Source organism: Bos mutus, chromosome 5 (assembly GCF_027580195.1).
Source record: "Bos mutus isolate GX-2022 chromosome 5, NWIPB_WYAK_1.1, whole genome shotgun sequence".
Lineage (NCBI taxonomy): Eukaryota > Metazoa > Chordata > Mammalia > Artiodactyla > Bovidae > Bos > Bos mutus.
Window position 1 is genome coordinate 103074212 of NC_091621.1, and position 22507 is coordinate 103096718.

Below are 22507 nucleotides of genomic sequence, written 5' to 3' on the forward strand. Positions count from 1 at the left end.
AGAATCGTGATGCACTGGGCCAGCACCTCTGCCCAGCGGTCCTCAGCTGTCCCGGCAGAGAGCGCAGAGGCTGCACCTGGGGTCAGATGCACGGGGTATAAGCCAGGCCTTTAGAGCTGGGCCCGCAGCACCACAGATGCAGCGGCCACCGACGGCGGGCGAGACCTCCGGAACGCACCTCGGCCTCTCGGAACCCCGGTCTCCTCTTCCAAAACATGGGGAAAACCACTGCCATGTGGGGAGGCTTGCATGTCCACAGGGCTCGCTGCCCTCTGCCCGGCAGCTCCCAACAGCCTGCTCTGTGGGCCAAGCCTGGGGTGGGCGACAGGCGCTGGCGGCAGCGGTGGGTGCACGAGACCGAGTCCCCAGGGTTTACAAATACCCGCCCGGGAAGCCTCAGACCAACAGAAAGCTTACATAAACACTGCACGGCCGCCACTAAAACGCACCCCAAACCTGAGAAATGTTAACAGGAACTACAGAAATAAAAACAGGATTAAGGAGTTACCATCGACTGCCTAGTCGAACTCAGAAAAATCACGTTCATAAAAAGGCCCGGTGACGACGAGGGTGAAGAGAGCCTCACACTCCCACAGAGCAGTTTGCGTGGAGACCCTCGAAGGCGTCAGGACCGTTCACCCGTGAATCTCTGAAGGGACTCTTAGTACACACAAAACTCACATCACAGCCGTAATCACACTGCAAGTCCACCCCACCACCTTTAAGCAGACGATAATATATGCATAAGACAGGATTTTATCAGGATATTATGCAACCGTTTCAGGCAGTGGCTGAAAAGACTAGGAACTAATACAGAAAAAATTAAAAAAAAAAAAAACCATGATGACGGGACAATATAAAAAACACAGAGAGCACAATCATATGCAATATACGAGTGTATTATGTCTAAAAACTGCTGAGAATAAAGACTGGAGAAACACCAGCGTGCTTCCACAGCCGCTCTGTACGTCGAGGGGGAGAGCCTTCTCTTCTCTAATGCTCCTGCACATGCTCTCATGGTGAAATAAAAGAAGTCAGAATTTCAGAAAACAAGCAGTGAAGGAAGGAGGCCTGGTGGGAATTTAACCACATCCGCAGGTTTTTCACAGCAACACCAGTGGCACCAGCAAGGGTGCCCAGACGCTCCACGAACCCAGGTCAGGCCTGCAGTCCTATCGGCGGGCCTTCCCAGCTCAGCGGTTAAGTACAAGGAGGTCTCCGAGGAGCAGGTGAACGCCTGGGAACCCTGATGCTCACGCGGTGAGAAGCCAACAGCTGGCCCAGGACATCGTCCTGAGATGGCAAACCCTGGGCCCCCAGAGCCCTAGGAGGAGTCAATCCTCGCCAGCAATGCCGAGTCATCTCCCCGGGGCCCCAGGCAGACTGCTGCCTCCTCCTCGCAGTCATTAACTAAAGGTCACAGGAAACTGGACTGGAAATCTGGAGAACACTCCCCATCCTTGGGACACGTCGGACCAACGTCCAGAAAGCAAATCTGTGGCCTAACTTTGACTTATTGAATTTCTTCCAGAGGATGTAAAAATCAAGGCAGGAGCAATGCTAGACCCTAAAAGAAGAGTCTATAAACCCATCCATCCACCTGGATGGTGGTCGGGGCTCCATGTCTTCGCTGCCATAAAAAGAGGGAGCAGACATCTCTGTGAAATAATTAATCTCATTTCCTTTGGAGAAGCTGGGGTTCCCTGGTGGCTCAGACGGTAAAAAATCCACCTGCAATGCAGGAGACCCAGGTTCAATCCCTGGGTCAGGAAGATCCCCTGGAGAAGGGTATGGCAACCCACCCAGTATTCTTGCCTGGGAAAATCCCATGGATAGAGGAGCCTGGCAGGCTACAGTCCATGGCATTGCAAAGAGCCGGATATGACTGAGTATCATTTCTTTTCTTCTTGGACAAGTTGAGGAAAGTTGCAGGATTAAAAAAAAAAAAAAAAATCAATATAGAAAACTAATTTGCATTTCTGTACACCGACAATGAACTATCAGAAAGAGAAATTAAGAAAACAATCCCATTTACAATTGCATCAAAAAGAATAAGATACTTGGGGATAAATCTAATCAAGGAAGGGAAAAATCTGTGCACTGAAAACTGAAAAACACTGATAAATGCAGCTGAAAACGCAAGAAACGGAGAGCCGGGAAGAACAAGCGTGGCAGAGACGCCCTCTTGCCCAGAGTCGGCTACAGACTCACGGCCTTCCCTACCAAAATCCCAGGGCATTTTCACACACGCAGAGAAACAAACCTAGAATCCGTACGGAGCCACAAAAGACCCCAAGCAGCTACAGCAACCTCGAGCTGGCCGACACACTAATGCCACTTAGGGAAAAAGGAACACGAGCCAGAGAATGCACTTCCATCTCCTGTCTTTCAGGAAACCCACAGGCGCTGCCCCCTCCTGGCTGTCCCCTCCCTGGCAGGTCCCCCTGGGGGAGGGCTATTCCACTCACAGGGAGGGCGGTATCGCTCCACAGACGCTGGGAGGAGCTGCTCACGTGTCGTCACCTGCACGGCGGGGCTGCAGCCCAGTGCACACCCCGGAGTGTCTAGGGGGTCAGGGACCCCAGTCGCACACGAGGCGCACCCACCCCTGTGATCTGGGAGGAAGTCAAGCAGCTCCGACAAAAAGGTGAATTTTGTCCCCCAAGCCCGCCAGGCTCCTCTGTCCATGGGATTCTCCAGGCAAGGATACTGGAGTGGGTCGCCATTTCCTCCTCCGAGGGATCTTCCCGACCCAGGGATCAAACCTGCATCTCCTGCGTCTCCTGCATTGGCAGGCGGTTCTTTACCACCGAGGCACCAAGGAAGCCCCTCCAGAGAAGGTGCGTGAAGGATAGTAAGGGAGAGCCGCCGCGGAGGCTGGAGCGCAGGCTTGGAGGTGAGGTGGGAGCAAGGCAGAGCGGAGGCTGACACAGCTGTCTGTTGAGCAGGTGGGGTCCCTGGAGTCAGGCGCTCCCTAAATGCGCAGCTCAGCCATTCCCCTGCTGGCACCCAGCCCTCTGTGGCCCAGGCCTGGCCCCCACTGACCTGGGGGCCTGCCCCAGAGCTCGGCCTCACAGTCCGTGTGGCAGCAGGGCGCAGCCATGTGGTCTGGAAACCCCACAACCTCTCAGAGCTGGCAGCCTAGTGCGGCCCCAGCTTGCCAGGGAGGAAGCCCGGGCTTCCTCCACGGTGGGGCTGGGGGGCCCACAGGGAGGGGAGGTGAGCGGCTGGAGCACCCGAGCAAGGCAGAAAGAACCCCGGCTGACTGGACGGTCTCAGCCCCAAAGCTGCACGGCACACGCGCCCAGAACCTTCTGTCTCATCCGAGGTCCTCAGAATCCACACGGAGGGCGGGACGCCTCCTTTCCACCGGCTCCCTCCCACGGCCCAGGCTCATTGGGAGCTGGATGGGCCACTGGGCCACCGCAGCCCCCACGGCAGCTGGCACTCCACCTGTGTGGGCACAGGACACGCTCTGGGAGCAGGCTCATCTCCCAGCTGGTTGGGCCACTTCTGGGTAGTCTGGGCTGTTTAATTGCCTGTTTCCCTCCCTGTGACTAATGCCCCTCGTTCACGGCTGTGCCACACCGAGTTCATGGCCTGGGACAGAGGAGGTGCCGACATGCATCCCAGGAGGATGCTCAGCTGCCCCGTGAGGGGTTAAGGACTTGTGGAAACCGGTAAGGGCCCAGGTAATAAACACCCCGGGTTAGGGGAGGGTAATCGCCCGATTGCCATTGGATGATTACTATGTATTTCCATTGCCAGAAGATGCAATACAATTTCATGGTTACTTGGGCCTGTAAAATAGAAACACCCCCAGTTTTTAAGATATGAAAAGGTTTATGACCAGGGTACTGTCAGTTCAACAACGAGTCCGTGGTACAAATGAGTCAATTCATGATGAAATTTAATTTCAGGAAAATTAACTCAATAAAGATGCCACAATTGCGCTTAAAGTTTTAATACCTATTAGGAGTCGTAGCGAAGTGGTGCAGGGCCACAGACTCTGCAGATCCATTTTCGGCTCCTCAAAACGCGACTGACTTAATACCTAATTTATTCGTAATGGGGACAGCACTATAGAAAACTTTGTGCTTAATGAGGGGGGCCAGGATCTCAGCCTCGCCCGTCACCAGTGAAGAGCATTCGCAATTCACGGAACATGAAGCTTTGTTTCCTGCCATGTTGCCGAGACCCGTCTGATAGCACCAGGCTGCCAGCCCCTTTAACAACCCCCCCAAATAAACGCTTTATGTCCCAGTAAACATTAGTGGCTAGAAATTCTGTGGCCACCAAGTGCCTAGAAAAGCAAAACCAAAGAGGGGGATCTGGGTGCCGTCTACTGACCAGTCATGGTTTCTGAAGCCAACACTAAAGATTAGAACATACAGGCTGCAAACAAGAGCCAAGTCAAAACCCAGAGCTTCAGAGCCCAAAAGAGCCCACGTCCCCCGTCAGGTGTGAAGCACACGGGCAGCGTCACGGACACAGCTCTGGGCTGCTGTTCTCCGTGTCCTGGGAGAAAGCAGCTTGGCGCACGGGGCTGGCAGAGCAGCAGCCTAAGCTCTCCACCCCAGGCACGAGCGCAGCATCCAGGCCAAGGGCGCGCTTGACGGGGAGGAGGCGGGAGGCCCATCCAGCCTGCTCAGGGCCCCGGGGCCCCCACCCCATCCTCACGGGGTGCCTGCCCTGCAAAGAAGCCTATAGCCTGGGGCCCCCTTTCCCAGCCTGTGCAGGCAGCTCCCCATCTAAGCCCGTGAAGAGCTGACGTCCAGGGCAGAAGAACCTTGCCTCTCGGAGCTAAGAGTGAGACCCAGCTTCTGTGAGGATCCCACCCCGAGTCCACACAAGGGGCCTGCTCGCTGCGAGCGGGGCGGAAAGGCTGTGTGGAAGCCCCAGCACAGCCTCAGCAAACAGCTTCGAGAAAATGGAAAGACGCCAGAATAAGCAATGCCACTCTCGAGGGGACAAAGGTAGTTTGTTCCAGAAAACTCAATCTCCTGAAGAAATGAATTTCATCAAAATCGGTGGAGAAGAGGAAATTTCAGAGTACACCGAATCTGTCAGCGACTTTTTAAACTCTTTATCATAAGTAACTCGAAACACAGACGACAGGTGAGTCCTGAGCAGGAGTGTTTCTGGCAGACGCGGCTGGGGCTCCCCCGGAGTCAGAGCTTCCCCGCCACGCCCGCCCCCAAACCCAGACAGTGCTGCTGCACAGCGGGACGGGACCCGGGCACAGATGGAGCCCAGACACAGATGGAGCCCGGGCACAGACGGAGCCCGGGCACAGACGGAGCCCAGACACAGACGGAGCCCGGGCACAGATGGAGCCTGGGCACAGACGGACGACAGAAAGCTCTTCTCCCAGTCTCAGCTGATCAGGTGACAAGAAATGGACTTCCAAAAGACCACGTTTCAGTGGAGACAGACTCTGAAGGCAAAATCAAGTGCAGCAAATAGACCCAGGCAGAGCGTGGCAGGACATGAGGGGTGGAGGACACGAGTGGCCCCTCATGAGGCGGGAGACAGGCCAGCCCCTGCAGGAGGGGAGGACACGGCCGGCCCCCCGTGGGGGCTCACACGGCCAGCACCTGGAGAGGAGGACACAGCCAGCCCCTCGGCGAGAGGACATGGCCGGCCTGGCCCTTGTGGGGACTCACACGGCCAGCACTGGAGAGGAGGGTGCGGCCGGCCCTCGGGGGGAGGACAGGGGGGTCTGGGCCTCGTGGGGGTGCACGAGGCCGACCCTGGCGGGAGACGCCCTGGGGGCACACGCCCCGGGGAGGGGGGAGGCCCTGGGGAGAGACGCCCTGGGGGGAGATGCCCTGGGGAGGAGGGGCCAGCCCTGGGGGCACACGCCCGGGGCGAGGGGCGGCCCTGGGGGGAAATGCCCCGGGGAGGAGGGGCCGGCCCTGGGGGCACACGCCCGGGGTGGGGCGGCCGCGGGGCTCACCTGGTAGGTGTCCCACAGCCGCACGGTGCAGCGCAGGGGCAGCTCCCGCGTCAGCAGGTTGTTCATCCAGCGGAAGGTGAACTGCAGGTACCGCACCTCGTGCTGGCCCAGGTGCCGGTGCACTTGCTCTGCGGAGACAAACAGGCCCCGTGGGTCAGCGGAGCCCCGCCGAGCGGCCTCCCCCAGCGCCAGGACGGACAGGGCTCTGCTGCCCCCAGAGTGGCGCCGCCTCCCCGGGGGAGCACAGCGGACGGCGGGGGCAGCAGTGACCCGACCCGACGGGTGCTGAGCGTGCGCCCCACCCCCAGAAGGCGGGCAGGGCCAGCCCCACCCGAAGGGTGCACGCGCAGGTCCCAGAGGGTGGGGCACACGCAGGGACGCGTGGCGGAGCTCACACAGAGCCCATGGCCGTGCAGAGAGAACAGTGGGCGGCAGGGGGCAGGGCCGCGGGCACTCAGGACCCCCACCCCCAGGACAGTCGGGGCTCGCGGGGTTTTAATCATCGGGAAGTCAGGGCCGACTCCCAGGTTTCGGGGGTTGTGGCGCCCTGGGCGTTGGTTCACGTCCTCTCCTCCCACACACACAGCAAGGCGGAGGCTCGCCAGCCAAGGAGCCATCGAAGGCCCCCCAGGGTCCCCCTACCCCAGACCTCAGTGCTCACAGAGCAGGACCCCGTCTGAGCCCAGAGACTGGCATGGAGCCAGGCCTGGTGTGTGGCGAGTGCCCGGCACACTTGTGGATGGAGTGGAGCTGGGCCGGAGCCGGACGTGGCTCAGAGGCAGGGGCCGGGCAGTGCCCACGGATGAGCTGCCTGGGACCCCTGGCCAGGCCCCCTTGCCTGCGGGCCACTGGCCTTGTCAGCTGAAACAAAGGGGACCATTTACCAGCGGGGAGAACAAACAACTCCAGTTAGTGCCTTGGAGGTATGTGAGACTTTTCTAACATAGACGGGTGAGCACACAGATTTGGAAGATTAAACACATACTTCTGAAACATCTGTCACTAAAGGAACCCAACCCAACAGTCAAAACGGGCCTTTCTCTCCTCAGCAGCTCCGCCTGAGTCAGACCCCACCAGACGCCGGGGAGGCCGCCCCGTCTCAGGCTCAGCCAGAGAAGCCCTTCCCAGCCAGGGCGCCAGGACCGACAGCCCTCTGGGCAGCTCCTGCCCACAGCGTGCTCGCCTGGGCCCGTGTGAGGGCAGGGAGGGGGCCCGGCCAGGGTGCACGCAGCAGCACAAACTCAGGACTGTCCCTCGCCGCGTCCTGAACGGGCCCCGTGATGCTGGTCGGGCCCACGGACCTGCCCGGTGTCTCCAGGTGCCAGCACCCTGGGCACAGCCTGGGGATCTTCAGAATGAGGCCCACGGCGTCAACTCCACGAGGACGTGGGCAGAGGTTCCTCACAGATCAGCTCTTTCCAGGACGGAACGGGGGCCCCCATGGCCCCAACACCTGTGACACTGAAGCCACAGAGAAGGAAAGGCCAGCACCCTGCCCTCCAGGAGCTCAGAGGATGGAAAGAAAAACGCAGCTCCGAGCCCCACGTTGTCTATTTCATCTGAAGGGGCCTGCTCTTCTCTTCTGCCTGAAGCAGCCCCACACTCCCCAGAGGAATGAAGCAGGCAGCCCTGGGACCACCCAGCGGGGACTCGAGCTTCAGCCGCGAGGCTCTGCAGGACCTCGGAGTGGGGTGTCCTTGGGGAGCGCCTGCCTGGCAGCCCGCCCCCCTGGCCCGGCCATCCTGGCTGACTTGGGACCAAAGGGGCAGCTGTGCCAGGATAGCAGCGGGCGCTCCCTGATCACAGGCGTGGCCGCTCCTCACTGAAGACCTACTTTCTTTGAAAACAGTGATGAAGACGGATACAGTGGGCCAGGCCCCGACTCCCCCACCCCCCAAGTCCCCAGCGCACGCAGTGAATGTCCAGGGAGGCTGCCTCCTGCTCTGAAGGTGCTGAAAAACGCACGCCTGAGCTCAAGCCGCTACTTCTCATCTATACACATCGGGGCGCCTGCGTACACGCTGGAGTCGTTTCTCCTGTTGTATAAGAAACTGTGAGCAGATGCTCTGTCACCGGTAAAGGTAACTCGGCTGGTGACGACTCTGGACTCGAAACGTCCACGTCACTGGAAACAAGAGGAGCCCTGCAGGCGTGAGCAGGCAGGCGTGACGACCGCCACTGCTCAGGCCCTCCCACGGCGGGCCGGGCGCTCACAGGACGCACCCGCCGCCCACCCCCGCGGGACGCTGCTCCTAGCACCCGACAGGGGGCGCCTGCAGGCCGGGAGGTCTGCCCAGACGGCCCGTCTCCCTCGATAAAAACAAACCAGACACACGCACTGCGTCCCGAGATTCACGCCAAGAGGGAACACGCCACGTGTCCCAGGGACCGGGTACATGTGAATGCACACACGGTTCACGCAGGTCCAGACGCTGCTGAGACTCACCTTCCCAGAGAGTGGACCTAACCGCTCACACGCAGAAACCCGACAAAGAAAGCCGCTCACAGGCCTCCCCACCGCCCCCGACCTCCCCACCGTCCACCCAAAAGGCCGAGTGCAGGCTTAACCACATCACGCTTCTGCTGGGCGAGAAGCTGCCGGGTAGGCTTTGATTATGGGCGGGGAACAGGTTTCAATTCTCTAATCAGCTAAAAAGAGAAAGAACAAAAACAAGAGCCGCTGACAGTGAACACGGGCCCCGTTCCAGGCTCCCCCAGCCTCCCCTCCGCTGGGCCGGCTGCACAGAGTGACTGGCCAGAAGACAGCAGGGCCCATGGAGAGGCAGAGCGCAGCCACCCCAGGACCCCCGGCCAAGGACGGGGGCAGGAGGAAGGCACGCCTCGGGCCGGGCCAGCAGCTGCAGGCTCCCAGCCGCACGCAGACCTGCCGCGGCCACCCCCAGGGGCCACCAGGAGGACAGAGGGCCCGCTGGGAGGGGACCGGGGGGCGGGCAGACGGCGAGGCAGCACAGGGCCCAGGACCTGCGCCCCCGCTTCCCAGGCACTTGGTGCCCCTGCAACAACACCTCACCAGCCCCATGTTGGGCGGGGAGCAGGCCTGAGTCTGGACCCCTGGCCTGGGGGCTCCCTGAGGAAGATGAGAGCCCTGCTGGATGGGAGGCCAGGACAGAGACCTCCGTTTACAGTGTCGGGAGATCAGGGCACAGATCCCCGGTTGGCTTCTGGAACGTCCTCCGGGCACGGAGGACTGCACTGCTCCCTGAGCGGTGACAGGGGTGTGACTGCAGGTGGAGCTGGGAGCTCGGACCAGCCGGGGAGCCACCTGCAGGCGGGCTCACCCAGATCACAGCCCAGATCCACCCCAGGGCCACCTCCACAGAAACAGCAGGCGCCTCCTCTGCCTTCTCGAGAGGGCAGATGGTTTACCGGACGGGCGGGAGGACTCTACCCCCACCCACCCCCGTGAGGCTGCTGCTCCCATCCTGACTTCCCAGGCACGCGGGTTCTTTACGGGGAAGGAGGTAAAGACACTCATTCTCTCCAGCCACTCGTAACCACCAGCAAAATCGGCTTTGGGGAATTATCTCGAGACCAGTTTTGATGGCCCACTCTAAGAACCAAGACGAGTCTTTCTTCTTAAGGTCGAGGGGAATCGCTCTACCACTCTATTTGGAAGTCTCCACTTAAAAGTTAATTAACTGGTCTCGGTCTGGCAATAAACCTGGAGTATCAGCCTTGGGTGGAGGGTCACAAAGATGTCATCATTAAAGAGCAAAGAAGCTAAATTGCCGAGAGGCGCTCGCCTCTCATCACCCACCAGGGTGGTCATCATCGCTTCCCGAGTGAACACACCCCCACCTGAGCAGCCGAAGGTGGTCCCAGCGTGGGCTGCAGAGCTGGGACCAAGGCCCGGCGCATGTCTCTAGCACCAGCACCCACCCGCCTCACGGCCCCCGAGGGGCAGCCCGCCCCCTCCTTCCTGGGGCTGCCAAGCGGGCTGGGTGGGCAGTGGCCAGGCCATCTGAGGGCCTCCCTCTAAACGGTGAGTCTTTTACGATCCGGTGTAAGTGCAGGCCTGAAAGAAGAACTCCCGAGGCAACTGTTAACGCTCCATGTCCTCACACAGGACAGAACGTCCTCGCCGGTCAAAGCCAAAGGATGCCGCGCTCTAGGCCTTAAAAGGCCCCTCGAGTCCTGCCGGGGAGTTGAGTGTGGTCCCACCTGCCAGCCTCCAGCCCCAAAGCCCTCCCGGGACCCAGCCAGCCCCAACACGGGAGGAGAGTTGGCTCCTGATTTTAGGAAAATAAATCCCTCTCTATCAGGTCAGGCGGGACATCTAAAAACAAGCTTCAACTGGGAGGAAAACACAAGGGCTGGGGAGGCACGGAGGCCCAGAAAGGACGGAGGAGACGGAGCAGAGATGGGGAAGGAGGGTCCCCAGCTGGCAGTCCAGCCCGGCTCGCCCCAACAACACCCTGGCTGTGGAGACGGCGGGAGGGCCAGTGGGCCTGAGCCCGAGGGCCTGGGACCACAGGGGGAGCCTCTGGGACAGGGCTCCTGCAACAAAGGCGGGCAGGGGGCAGGGAGTAGAGGGCGGGGGCTGGGGGGCAGAGGGCAGGGGGCAGGGGTCGGGGCGGGGGGCAGGGGGCGGAGGGCAGGGGGCAGGGTTATGGGGATGCTGAGCCACTGACCCTTCACGGCAGGCTGGCCTGGCCCTCCCGCACGGTGGAGCCAAGTCCTCCCAGGCACTCAAGCGGGTATTGCCCCCTCCCTGAGTATCTGGCACCCCTGGGGGTGCCAGGAAATGCATCTGAGTGGTGGTCCCTGGGGTCAAGGCTCTTGCACAGACAGCACACTGCCCCCACAGCAGCACCGGGTCAGTGAGCAGGAGGAGCCAGCCAGTCCAAGAGGCCTCGGGCCCCAGTGTGGAAGGGCCCCCTGGGCCAGTGGTGGGAGGGTCGGGGGCAGGCGGTTCACACTGAGGCAGGACGCGTCTCAGGGAGGGTGGGCCCTCACCGAGCAGCCAGGGGTGCCGCCGCCTGCCCTGTACACACAGCGTTGCTCTGTCCTCTACAGACGGCACACTGGCTCAGATCGTGAGCTTCCCCACCCGTCTGACCACCCGTCCTGCGGCCTAATGGGCAAGAGGGCGCGGACGGGAAAGTCTTGGCAAAATAAAGGCCTCCGAGGAAACCTGCGTGGTGCCACGAACGTCCAGACTGGAATAACCAATGGAACTGCTCTAACCCCCCCAGCCGATCAGGCTCCCTGTAAACAGACAACTTCATCTTCAAACTGAAGGAAAGCAATGAGGCCCCAGACGCTGGGGGCGCCCTCCTGAGCCGGAAGCGCAGCAAACACCCTGCTGGTAATTCAGCGACTGGTACCGAGCTTGCGGGCACGCTGGGCGCCGTGCTGGAGGCAGGGACGTGGGGACGCGGGCACCTGCGGGAAGCCAGGAGGAGGGAAGTCTGCTTTGCCTTCAAGGAAGGCAAGCTCGACCTTCTGTCCTCCTCTGTCCTCACGGGCAGCTGGGGGCAGCAGAAGGCACAAGTGCTGGGGGGCCCGCGAGGAAGGTGGAGGCCTGGCGGGAGGCACCCCTACGGCGCGGCCACAGGCCACCGCTCCCCAGGGAACCTGCGGCAGGGGCGGGGCACACACGACTCCGCGCCAGGACCCTCGGGCCCCCGCGTGGCTGGGAGACGCTGGGCGGGCTCTCCCGTGTTCGGTCCCAGAGCTGGATGCCACACGGAGACCATCCCGTCCATGGGGGACAGAGAGCGGGCAGGGCTCCCGTCGTGGAGAAGGTCACGCGCCGCTTGCCGGAGGCGCTGTGAAACACCGCACAACGCCACAGAGGAAGACGTGAAGGCGGGGCCTCATACGCCGTAGGCGGGGCCTCATACGCCGAAGGCGCTGAATGGATGCTGGCCGCCGTCACTATTTTATGATGAGTATTAGCAGCAGCAGCAGCCAAGTTCAGTCAGTGACAGAGGCTGAACTAGAACCACGGGTTTATACATTACTTATTAGACTACAGGAAACTTACTCGACTTCTTTGATTTTTTTCTTTTTGGACCGACTCAACAGGCATGAGTTTGAGTAAACTCCGGGAGTTGGTGATGGACAGGGAGGCCTGGCGTGCTGCAGTCCGTGGGGTCCCAAAGAGTCAAGACGCGACTGAGCTGAACTGAACTGAATAGATCCTTCTTCCCCAAAATGCAGCCACACAGCCATGTGGGTTTTCGGCTGAAGGCATTTTAGGCCGACTGGACGCCTCCTAGGAGAGTGAGAGCCCACGGCCACCTGCCGTCCGCTGGCCCCAGGCGGACACAACACGGAGCCGCTGGAACGATCAGGATGCTGCCGCGGGGACCACGCCCCGGCCTGGGACAGGGAGACGACTGGGGAGGGGCGCACGGAGGTGCCGCCGCACCCACACGCCTTCCTGAGCCCGGCGTCCACGCCCATCACTGTGTCCCCAGGGCCCACACCTCCGGTGAGATGTGGCCTCCGTCCCCCGTGCTCAGATCAGCCAGGCCGGGGCCTACTGACGCCAGCAGGGTAGGGGAGCGTGTACTGCTCACTGCCGCCCACTGAACATTCCACAGGCTGGGGTCCCTCCAGCAACTGATTTATCCTCTGCTTTCCGAAGGCTCACCTTGTAGCAGTAATAAAAATAGTTTCACTTGGGTGGTAATAAAGCTGAATCTAGTTTACTAGCTGTAACTGAATTCTATCTTGAAAGAATAAGTCAATTTTAACCTTACAATGTAGTCGAGACAGCTTTCAGAGAAATTTCATTAAAATCGCATTTAACCTAAATTTAAAAACACAGGGAAAGGGAAAATGCTCACGCAGATTAAGGCTTTAACACACGAAGTTAGGACTATTCTCCATTGATGCATATGGGCTTTTTTTTCCCCTAAGAGTGAAAGTGTAATTGCTAATAATAATGACGGGCAACATCCCCCTTGGAGCCCGCGGTCCGCCAGGCAGTATCAGCCGTGCTAATGGGCACCCTGGGTTGGACTGAGGCGCCTGCCAAGGGAGGCTTCCTGCCAGGTCCCGCACGCTGGGCCGAGTAGATTCCCCAGACTAACCCCCAACCAAGGAGGGCTAGCCCGCCCGCCATTACCTGCCCGCTCTGCAGGTGCTAAGATTAAAATGATGATGACGTAACACGGGTATAGAGCGGGCTGAGGTCACGATGTGCCAGGGGCCGTTCTAAGCATCTCACCTGCACTGACCCTCCCAAGGGACTATACTCACCACCGCCAGGCAGCAGAACAGGAATCTGGACCCTCCAGGTCCCGCCCTGCGCTAAGAGGTGGTCCAGGGCAAGCCAGAGGCGTTCAGCAAGAAGGATTTCCGAGGAGCCCAAGGCAGGCCCACGTCCATTCCTCCTCTGACCCTTAACCAGCCCGCCGTGTCCGCTCATGGAGCAGCAGCCCGTCAGGACAGAAATTCAGCACCTCCTTTCCCGCTTCCCCCACAGTGTGAGGTCGACCTGTCCCTCGGGTTCCCACCAGCTCACATGCCCCCAGCTTGTGAGTTTCCCAGCTCTTTAGTTCCCAGGACAACAGCCCCAAGGAAAGGGTTTCCAGGGCCTCCCAGGAAGGACAGGTGTCTGCTCCCGCGGGGCACAGGGGCATCTGGGCGGGTGGGCAGCCTTCAGCACACAGGCCTGCACGCCTGCCCCCACCCCAGCCAGCCGCGGCCTCTGCTTCCTGCAGCTCCAGAGCAGGTGAGCACGCTGAGAGCGTCCAAAGTGCAGGCAGACCTTTTGCAGACCAGCCCTGCACGCAGCGCACAAGGTGTGCAGCCAGGGAGGGGAGAGAGGGTCCCACGCCAGCCCAGGTCCCCAGCCCCACCCCCAAGCAGCTCTGGGTTCCGTAGGTGCCCAATAATGCACCAAACATACCAAAAATGGTTCATTATTGACCTGAAATTCAAATTGAAGTGAGTGTTCTCTTTATGCTAAGTCTGACAGTGCTAAGCCTAGGTAGGATTCCTTCCCGGTTTTTCCTACAGAAAGAGAAAGCAGAGCTTGGAGGGCAGTCCCAGCCTCCCCAGATAGCCTCGGGATGGTTTCGAGCGTGGACAGAGCTCCTTCCGGGCCACAGTCACTGGCCATCCGGTCCAGACTGGCCACTGATGACACGGTCTTTTCCCCCAGCCACTGGGGCCTCAGCTTTATGGTCCCTCCAGAGCTGAGAGCAGAGCCCCGAAGACCGCGGCCTGCAAAGGAGTCACGGGCCTTTGGGGATGGGAGTGCCTGCCTCCTCCCACCCCCTCCCCAGGCTGCCCAGGACAGACACTGTGCCCACGGGCTCCCCGACCAGAAACCACCCCCAGGTGCCCCTCTCTGTGCCCATTTCATTCCCCACAGGACAACTCGCTCATCTGTGAAGCAATTCTTTAAGATCTGATTTTCAGTCTTCTGAAAAAAAGCCCAGCATGGCCATAACCAGATTTACACATCTGCTGAGGCCATCTTCAGATATTTCTTTTTAATACTGAAATAGGATCTCATGGTTTTTTCATCAAAAGATATGGCAAATGTTCCGCTTACATTATCTTGTGTCACAAAACAGGCATGAGCTCAGAATACAAAGTGGGGGCTGCCCCATGGGGGGCCCTGGCCCCAGGATCCAGCCACAAGGTTCTGACTGCAGCCTCTCCACAAGCAAGGCCAGGGGCTGACCCTGGGGCCCCTAGGAACCAGCAACCTCAAAGGTTAACATTGGATGTGACAGACATAATCATAAATCGCAAGGCGTGTCACTCAGATACACTGCAAACCGTGGCATTTCACGTTCAGTGTGCGTAAACACGCCGGGTGCAACATGGAGTTAAAATTCAGCTCTAGAGCTTTGTATGTTAAAATCCTATCAGCCCGCCGGCATGTTAACGTATGTTTACTATTGAAGCAGTAAATTACCAAATGATTGGTGTGAACTGTTAATTTTACGCACAAGCATCACTCCCTAAGTAGGGAGCAGACTGACGTTAGCAGAGATGCTGAGGGCACAAGCGCCCGCCTCCGCCCGGCTCTCTCCACCGCACCCCTCTCCTGGCAACAAACTCCGCCCGGCCCGGGCACGTGGGCGTGTCCCTGTCCTCCTGACTTTCCACTTTCGCCGCAGCCTGTGACTCGGTTTGGCCGATGAAATGCAGTTGAGCGCTGGGGACCGCTTTCTTTTGAAGCATTAGGAGTCCATGAACAGCCCCCCAAGTTTTTCCCTGCGCCACAGGAACCAGGACAGCAAACTCCTGAAGGCAGCTCCTCTACCAGCCTGAGCTCCCAGGAGAAGAGGGCACGGACCAGAGCCCCGGCCAGGCCACAGACGACGTGCCCTGTGGTGGGGAGCTCACAGGGAGACGCATAGGCTGTCTGTGGGGGTCAAATGCGCTTCCCTGGTAGCTCAGCTGGTAAAGAATCTGCCTGCAATGCAGGAGACCCCGGGTTGATTCCTGGGTTGGGAAGATTCCCTGGAGAAGGGATAGGCTACCTACTACTCCAGTATTCACGGGCTTCCCTGGTGGCTCAGACAGTAACGAATCCGCCTGCAACACGGGAGATCCAGGTTCGATCCCTAGGTTAAGAAAGGCATGGCAACCCACTCCAGTGTTCTTGCCTGGAGAATCCCATGGACAGAGGAGCCTGGTGGGCTACAGTCCATGGGGTCGCAGAGTTGGACGTGACTGAGCACACACACAGACGTAGGGGTCAGGGTCAGAGTCCGGTCTGTTCCACCAGCAACAGGGGTATCTGGCTTCCACCCAATGCAGACTTTTACCCTAAGCTGCCCACACTCCCACTCTTTCTCCCACAGACGTTTTGCACTGATCACCTGACTCACCCCAGACTGGATGGGGTGCCTTCCAGGAGGTCTGAAGACCACAGTGACCGTGTCCCTGGTTAAGCTGCGAAGGGAGGTCTGTGTGCTTGGTTTGTGGCCCTTCCCGATTACACAGTTTCTTAGAAACAGTGAGAAAAAACAACTCAGATTTAGGTGGCCTCTTGGACTTTCAAATTCATTCTTGGATATGAATATTTTTTGCTGGATGTAGACCTACCCACTCCAGTATTCTAGAGAATTCCATGGGCAGAAGTGTCTGATGGGCTACAGCCCATGGGGTGGCAAAGAGTCGGACACGACGGAGCGACTAAGACTTTCACTTTCCCGACTCTAGGGTGACAACTATATCCTCCCAGTGCGTGGAAGACGTCTGCTTGTGCTTCTGTTGAGAGGTGAGTTCTCATACAGCCATTCTCAGGAAATAACCCTTTACTCTAGCTGCTTTAAGAATTAGTCTTCAAATAAATTTTACTATTGTGTGTTTATATAGTTTTCTCTTTATTCTCCTGGAAATTCCGTGGGCTCTTCAATCGGTGAATTGGCTTATTTCAGTAGTTCGGGAAAATAAATCATTATCTCCTCAAATTCTGACTCTCTCTCCTCTCTATGACTCTAAATAAATAAATAAATAGAGGCTCTCTAGACACACCCTTGATATCTTTTATTTTCTATATTATCCGTATTCTTATTGCTCCATGCTTTATTTTGGCTCTTTTCTTCCAACCCATCTTCCCTTTCACTAACTTTCTCTATAGCCATGTCTAATTTGTTAAATCTGTACCCTGACTTTTTAATTTGGTTATCGTATTTTTCATCTCTCATGTAAAATCATATAGTTTCTCATTAGCTGGGCAAATATTTTCAAGACTCTCTATTTTATATTTCTTCACACACAGTCAAGAGAACAGTTTCACGGCCTACGCCTAAGAATTACAGAAACTTGTCATCTTGTGGGCCTTGTCATCTGTTGCTTCTCTTTCTTCTCACTTAAGAGGTCTTGAACATATACTTAGCTTTGACTATATGTACATCATTGTACATGGAAAATAAAAAGAGAGAGAGAAACAAAGCTAGAACTCTCAGGTTCTAGCATCCTCACAGAAGAGGGCCAGGAAATTTTTGTCTCCTTGTTAGCAGTTCAATGCTTTTAAGAAATCTGTTTTCTTTTTACCTTCTTTCTTTGCTTTTTTTCTCTCTTTCCTTCTACCCCTCACCCAATTTGTTTGTTGGCTTCAAAAAATAATCTTATGCATTGTTTTGGTCTCCTGGAGTTGCCCACCCCGTTGCCACTAGACGTGGAAGGCCCCTGGCCTCACCTTCCACAGCCCCAGCCAAGTGGCTCAAGGCTCCATCTCTCATTCTGTGGGAAGTTCTAAAACTCCCGCTCAGAGATCACAGGCGACTCCCCTGCGTTCCTCAGTAGCCAGCCTCCCTCTCTTGAGCCGATTACCACCCCCCAGGCAGTCTCTCAGGCCACTGCCCCTCACCCTTCCACCTGGCCTCCTTACAGACAAAACCCTCTCTCTTCAGTCATGCCAGCTTTCTGTCTATGGAGCAGACTGCTTCTAAAGATTTGGGGGTAACAGAGAGTAGGGTAAAGCACGACTCAAAACAGAAAACTGCTTGAGAGTGCTTTCCAGAAATTCTTTAGCCAGTCGTCACAGCGAGAAAATGAGACAGTGACCCTGGCCTTCCGGCCCCTTCTGCAGCTCTCCCTCCATCCGCACTGCCCCTGCACAGTCCAGGCCCCCAGAGTCGTCTTTCAGGAGGACAGTGAGCGAAGGGGGCCTGGGACGCCTCTCCCAGGGGCTGCTGGTGAGAGCCAAACCCTCCCAGTTCCGACACTTTCTGCCTGAAAGGCCCAGCAACTCTTCTTCTGAGGCTGTCACAGAGATTCTTTCGGGTCTGGCTGGAAGAACAGTTACGGACAGGTTACCCAGCTTAACCTGCTACCAAACAGAGCCTCCTCTGTCGTGAAGCACCGATCATTTAAACAGAACCACCACAGGGTGAAAACGCCCTTCTCAGAAGCCGCGGGAAAATAAGAACGGGGTTTACTAAAAGCCCAGGCCTGGCTGGGGTTCCCTCTTTTAAACAATCACCCAGCGAATCTCAGATGTGCTGCTTCTGAACCACAGCACCAGGGAAAATCGATTCAAGCATTTCCCAAACTGCAGCCCTGGAACAAATGAGCACTAACCACACGTTTCTAACCTCCACAGAAATGCGAAATCCACCTTCTCGGAGAACCAGGAGAGGAGCCACTGAGTGTACTTCAAAGATCCAAATGAGGCTGGGGGTGCGCAGGGAGGTGGGGGGAGGTGTGAAGCTGCCGGCAGGGAAGAAAACCCACAGCATCCGACAAAGATGCCCCCGCGAGGTGAAGAACAAACGTACGTAAATGCAGTTACATAGGCAAAAAAACCGTGCTGTGAATAGGTGGCTGCCACCCAGCTAAATATATTGAATCAGATAAAGTATTATTGGAAGAACCGTGCAGAACTTCATAATATGGAAATTAGGTAATAACCATTAGACACAGCTGAAAATCAGATTCAATCAAGGGACAGAATGGAGTTGATAATTTGTATGACTCCGTTCTATAATGTCATTCGATCGTTTCCCAAAAAAAGAGCCTTTGTTGGGAAGATGGGGACGGATACGCTGTCTACTCCTGAGGGCACAGCAAGGGCAAAAGGGACGTCCACACCCTTGGACGGCGGCCCTGGAACAACGGCGGCTTGTCTCCGCTTTGAGCAGAGTGCGACATCTCTGCAGATTCAGTGAGGTCACCCGTCAAGGTCACGTGGGGCTCGGGGTCACAGAGCCTGCCTCCCCGGCACAGCGCCGCTGACCACCTGGTGTCACAGGCCCACGCCCGGTTCTGCGTGGTATCACTCCGTTAACACTCTGCTCATTAATTTAACAGACGCTCAGGAGGGTACACTTGGAATGGGCCAGCATCATCTTTCAACGTTCACTTAATCAAACCCTGCTACTGCAATGTGACAGTCAGCACATCACAGGGGGAATCACTTAAAGGACGAAGGTAGAAAGTATTTCAAAGCCCCCACTTACACATGAAAGCGTAATCGAAAACGGCCGGCACACACTATGATTTTTCTGTAATATCAAAGATGTTATTTTTCCGACTCGGTAATTAATTAGATTCCGTGGAGAAATTACGCCGGCATCCTTGATACCAAAATGACATGCAGAGGCAGGAACGCTGGGCCAGAGGCCGGCCATAAACAACCAGGCTGCGGCCGGATGATGACAAGCGCCGGCCTTAATAAGAGTGAGGGCTGCCTGCTTCGAGGACGCGCTCGTTACTTCCTGCGAAGGGATGGCGCTGAACTGATTATATCGCCTTCATAAAAGGAACAGGAGTGGCTCCAGCCCCAGCAACTCTTGGGCGGCTCCAAAGAAGGTGCAGCAGGGGTGGGGGTCCCGGGATAACTGGGTGAGCCTTCCACCCCCACCCCCAGCCCCCCAGGAAGAGGGGCGCCCAGGACGCCAGCTTACCATCAATGCGGCTCACCAGCTCTTCCAACATCTTCACTTTCATCTGAATCCCGGGTTGGGCGAATGTGTAGTTGTCCTGAGGGGAAAATAACAGGGAGTTTCATAGGCGTGGGGGATAAAACCGGCTTTCCAAAGGGGAACAGGCAGTGGGGACGAAGGCGGACGGTTCGACAAGAGGACGAATTCACAAAGTGAGCAACGCACAGAGCAGGAGGCTGCGTCACACCACCCGCGCGCAGGTGAGCCGGAGGCGAGCTCGGAAGCCTCCCCACGTCACGATGGGAACCCAGGACCTGCCCGGCGCTACCGGCGTCAGGCACTACTGCCGTCAGGCCTCCCATCCGAGGGCTGAGGACACGGTCACGGTGTGAGCACGATGGACCAGGGGGCTTCAGTCTCAGGCACTCAGGTGAAGAGTTCCATAAACTAAGACAGGAAAACCAGCGTGGCCAGTGGGCAGTGGGGGAGGGGTCTCCAGTCGGGCCGACCTGGAGTGGGAGCCCGGCTCCACGCCTTAGGTGCTGTGTGACATTAGCAAGGAGCAGCTCCTCTCCGGCTGCAGCTACACCATCTGTGACGTGAGAGTGAGCCCTGCCCGCGGGACTGCTCTGAGGCTTCAAGGAGGCACTGGCACGTGCCAAGGCTTCAGGAACAGAAGGCCCAGTGCCCCCACTGCCACGACTGGAGCGCATGTCAGCGGGGCTGGAGGGTGGCACCTAGCACGTCCTGCCCGGGGCACCCCACAGGCTAGCGCTCAGGAGCCTCAGCTCAGGCTCAGGGACCGTCTCAGGGCGAGGCTTTCAACTGCACTCCTGCAGTGACAGACTTGCTCTCGGTGGTTGTGGGAGGTGGGGTAGTGAGCCCACCAAATCCCCAGGGCCTGGTTCCCAGCAAGGTGGGGGTGTGGGTGGTGAAGGCTGCTAATCAACCAACCAGCCCACCCAGGTGGGCCCGGTGTGGCCAGGCCCTCGGACGTGGCAGCAGGAGAGTCAGCATCAGAGCAGTGAGGACACTGGTCCCCACTTGGAGGACGGACGTAGGGGCCAGCAGACCAGCAGAGCAGGCTGGATAGAGGCCAGGGAGCAGCTCGTCCCTGGAGGCCCACGAAGGACATGGCCTGGCCCACACCTTGATGCACAACTTGCCCCGCCCCGGCCCCAGGCCCCGGCCGCAGGCCCCGACCCCTGTCTGCATTCTGACCTCCAGGACTTGCTGTTGTCATTCAAGCACTAAATGGCTTCCAACTCTTTGTGACCCCGTGGACTGCAGCACACCAGGCTCCTCCGTCCTTCACCATCACCCAGACTGTGCTCAAACCCATGTCCATTGAGTCGGTGATGCCATCCAACCGTCTCATCCTCTGCTGCCCCTTCTCCTCCTGCCCCCAATCTTTCCCCGCATCAGGGTCTTTTCCAATAAGTCAGCTCTTCGTATCATGTGGCCGAAGCACTGGAGCTTCAGCTTCAGCATCAGTCCTTCCAATGAACACCCAGGACTGATTTCCTTTAGGATGGACTGGTTTCATCTCCTTGCTGTCCAAGGCACTCTCGAGAGTCTTCTCCAACACTATAATTCGAAAGCATCAGCTCTTCGGTGCTCAGCCTTCTTCATGGTCCAACTCTCACGTCCGTACATGACTACTGTACACGACCTCCACGACTGTGAAATGACAAATCCGTGTGGTTTCAAGCACAAGGCGCTGCGCCTGTGGGTCCTTGAATGTGAGTGAGTGAGTGGGGCCTGCTGGTTCAGGCAGGCGTGCACTGGGCTGGTGCTGGGAGAGGACAGCTTGTCCTCAGGGAGACGTGGGTGGAAGGGGACGGGGACGTGGGAACAGCACCCCTGCACCCCCTGCCCCGGGATCTGTGGTGGGGGCGGCTCCAGGAGACATAGCCAGGAGAGGACGACCTTCACGCCGGCAGTGACGCCTGAGGCTGAGCAGCCAGACGTGGCACTCAGGGGCTCCTGCACTGTCAGCACTCTCTGGGCTTAATGTGCGTGTGCACACAAGCACGTGCACACACACACAGGCACACACACACACACACAAGCACGTGCACACACACACAGGCACACACACACACACACAAGCACGTGCACACACACACAGGCACACACACACACACAAGCACGTGCACACACACACAGGCACACACACACACGGCCACACAGTCATACACATGCACACACACAAGCATGTGCACACACAGGCACACACACACTCATATGCGCAGACAAGCATGAGTACTCACACACAGGCACATACACACACAAACACACTCCTACACATGTGCAAACATAAGCATGTGTACACACATGGGCACACACACATACACACTCATATGCACGCACACGCACACAAGTATGTGTACACACATAGGCACACAGTCACACATAGGCACACAGTCACACACATGCACAAACATGGGCACAAACACATACACATGCACACACTCATACATGCAGACACACAAGCATGTGTAAACACACACGGGCACAAACACACATACACACACACATCCTTCCTGACGAGAGCAGGAGCTGCGGCCGCTACGAGACGAAACTAAAAATGCCTACAAGGCAACCACAATCTTATCCCCACAGAAATGGAAAACGAGCGGACTCAGACCTAACTTCTGCTGCGGTTTCTCCCGCGTGGATTTCAAGTGACAGGCCCTGGATCCCAGGCTGTCACGTCTCCACGAGGACAACTCCAGCGGGAGGCACCAAGGTCCCGCGTGCGCTCTGCTCGGCTCCGCGCGGCGGGAGGCGCTCCCGGGGCGGCTGCCCCACAGGCCTGGAAGCAGGTGCTTTGTAGACAAGCTGGTGGGTCTCGCTACACTGAAGTCTGAGGAAGGGAGGGCTGTCACAGACCGGCGCTGAGTGGACAGGAGCGCTGGGCCCTGAAAGGCCTGCGCGTGTCCCAGGGAGACCCTCAGCCGCCCCTCTGGCAGACACAGGCAGCGGCACGCAGCCCGAGCTGTCATGTAGCTGAACATTCACGGGAATTCTGGTTTTGGACTTGAACTTGCAGGGTTAGCCCTTAAAGACTTGATTTCTCTCCGGAACTTCGGTGACAGAGATTTACACTTGAATTCGGGACACGCTGGGTAGCTGGAAGCTTCCACGCTGTCGTCTCACCTCACGGCAGCATCTCCGATGAGCCGGGGGAAGCAGTCAGGCTGGAAGTATTTAA

General features: G+C 57.7%; 1 protein-coding gene across 1 annotated transcript in view; it reads right to left on the bottom strand.

Moving 5' to 3' along the window:
- TBC1D22A (TBC1 domain family member 22A) overlaps positions 1-22507 on the bottom strand; it is a 259689-nt gene that overhangs the window by 58079 nt on the left and 179103 nt on the right. The window contains exons 10-11 of the mRNA XM_070371426.1: positions 19312-19387; positions 5960-6087 (exon numbers count right to left, since the gene is read on the bottom strand). Coding sequence (XP_070227527.1) covers positions 5960-6087; positions 19312-19387 — 204 coding nt within the window. The remainder of the gene's footprint in view (positions 1-5959; positions 6088-19311; positions 19388-22507) is intronic.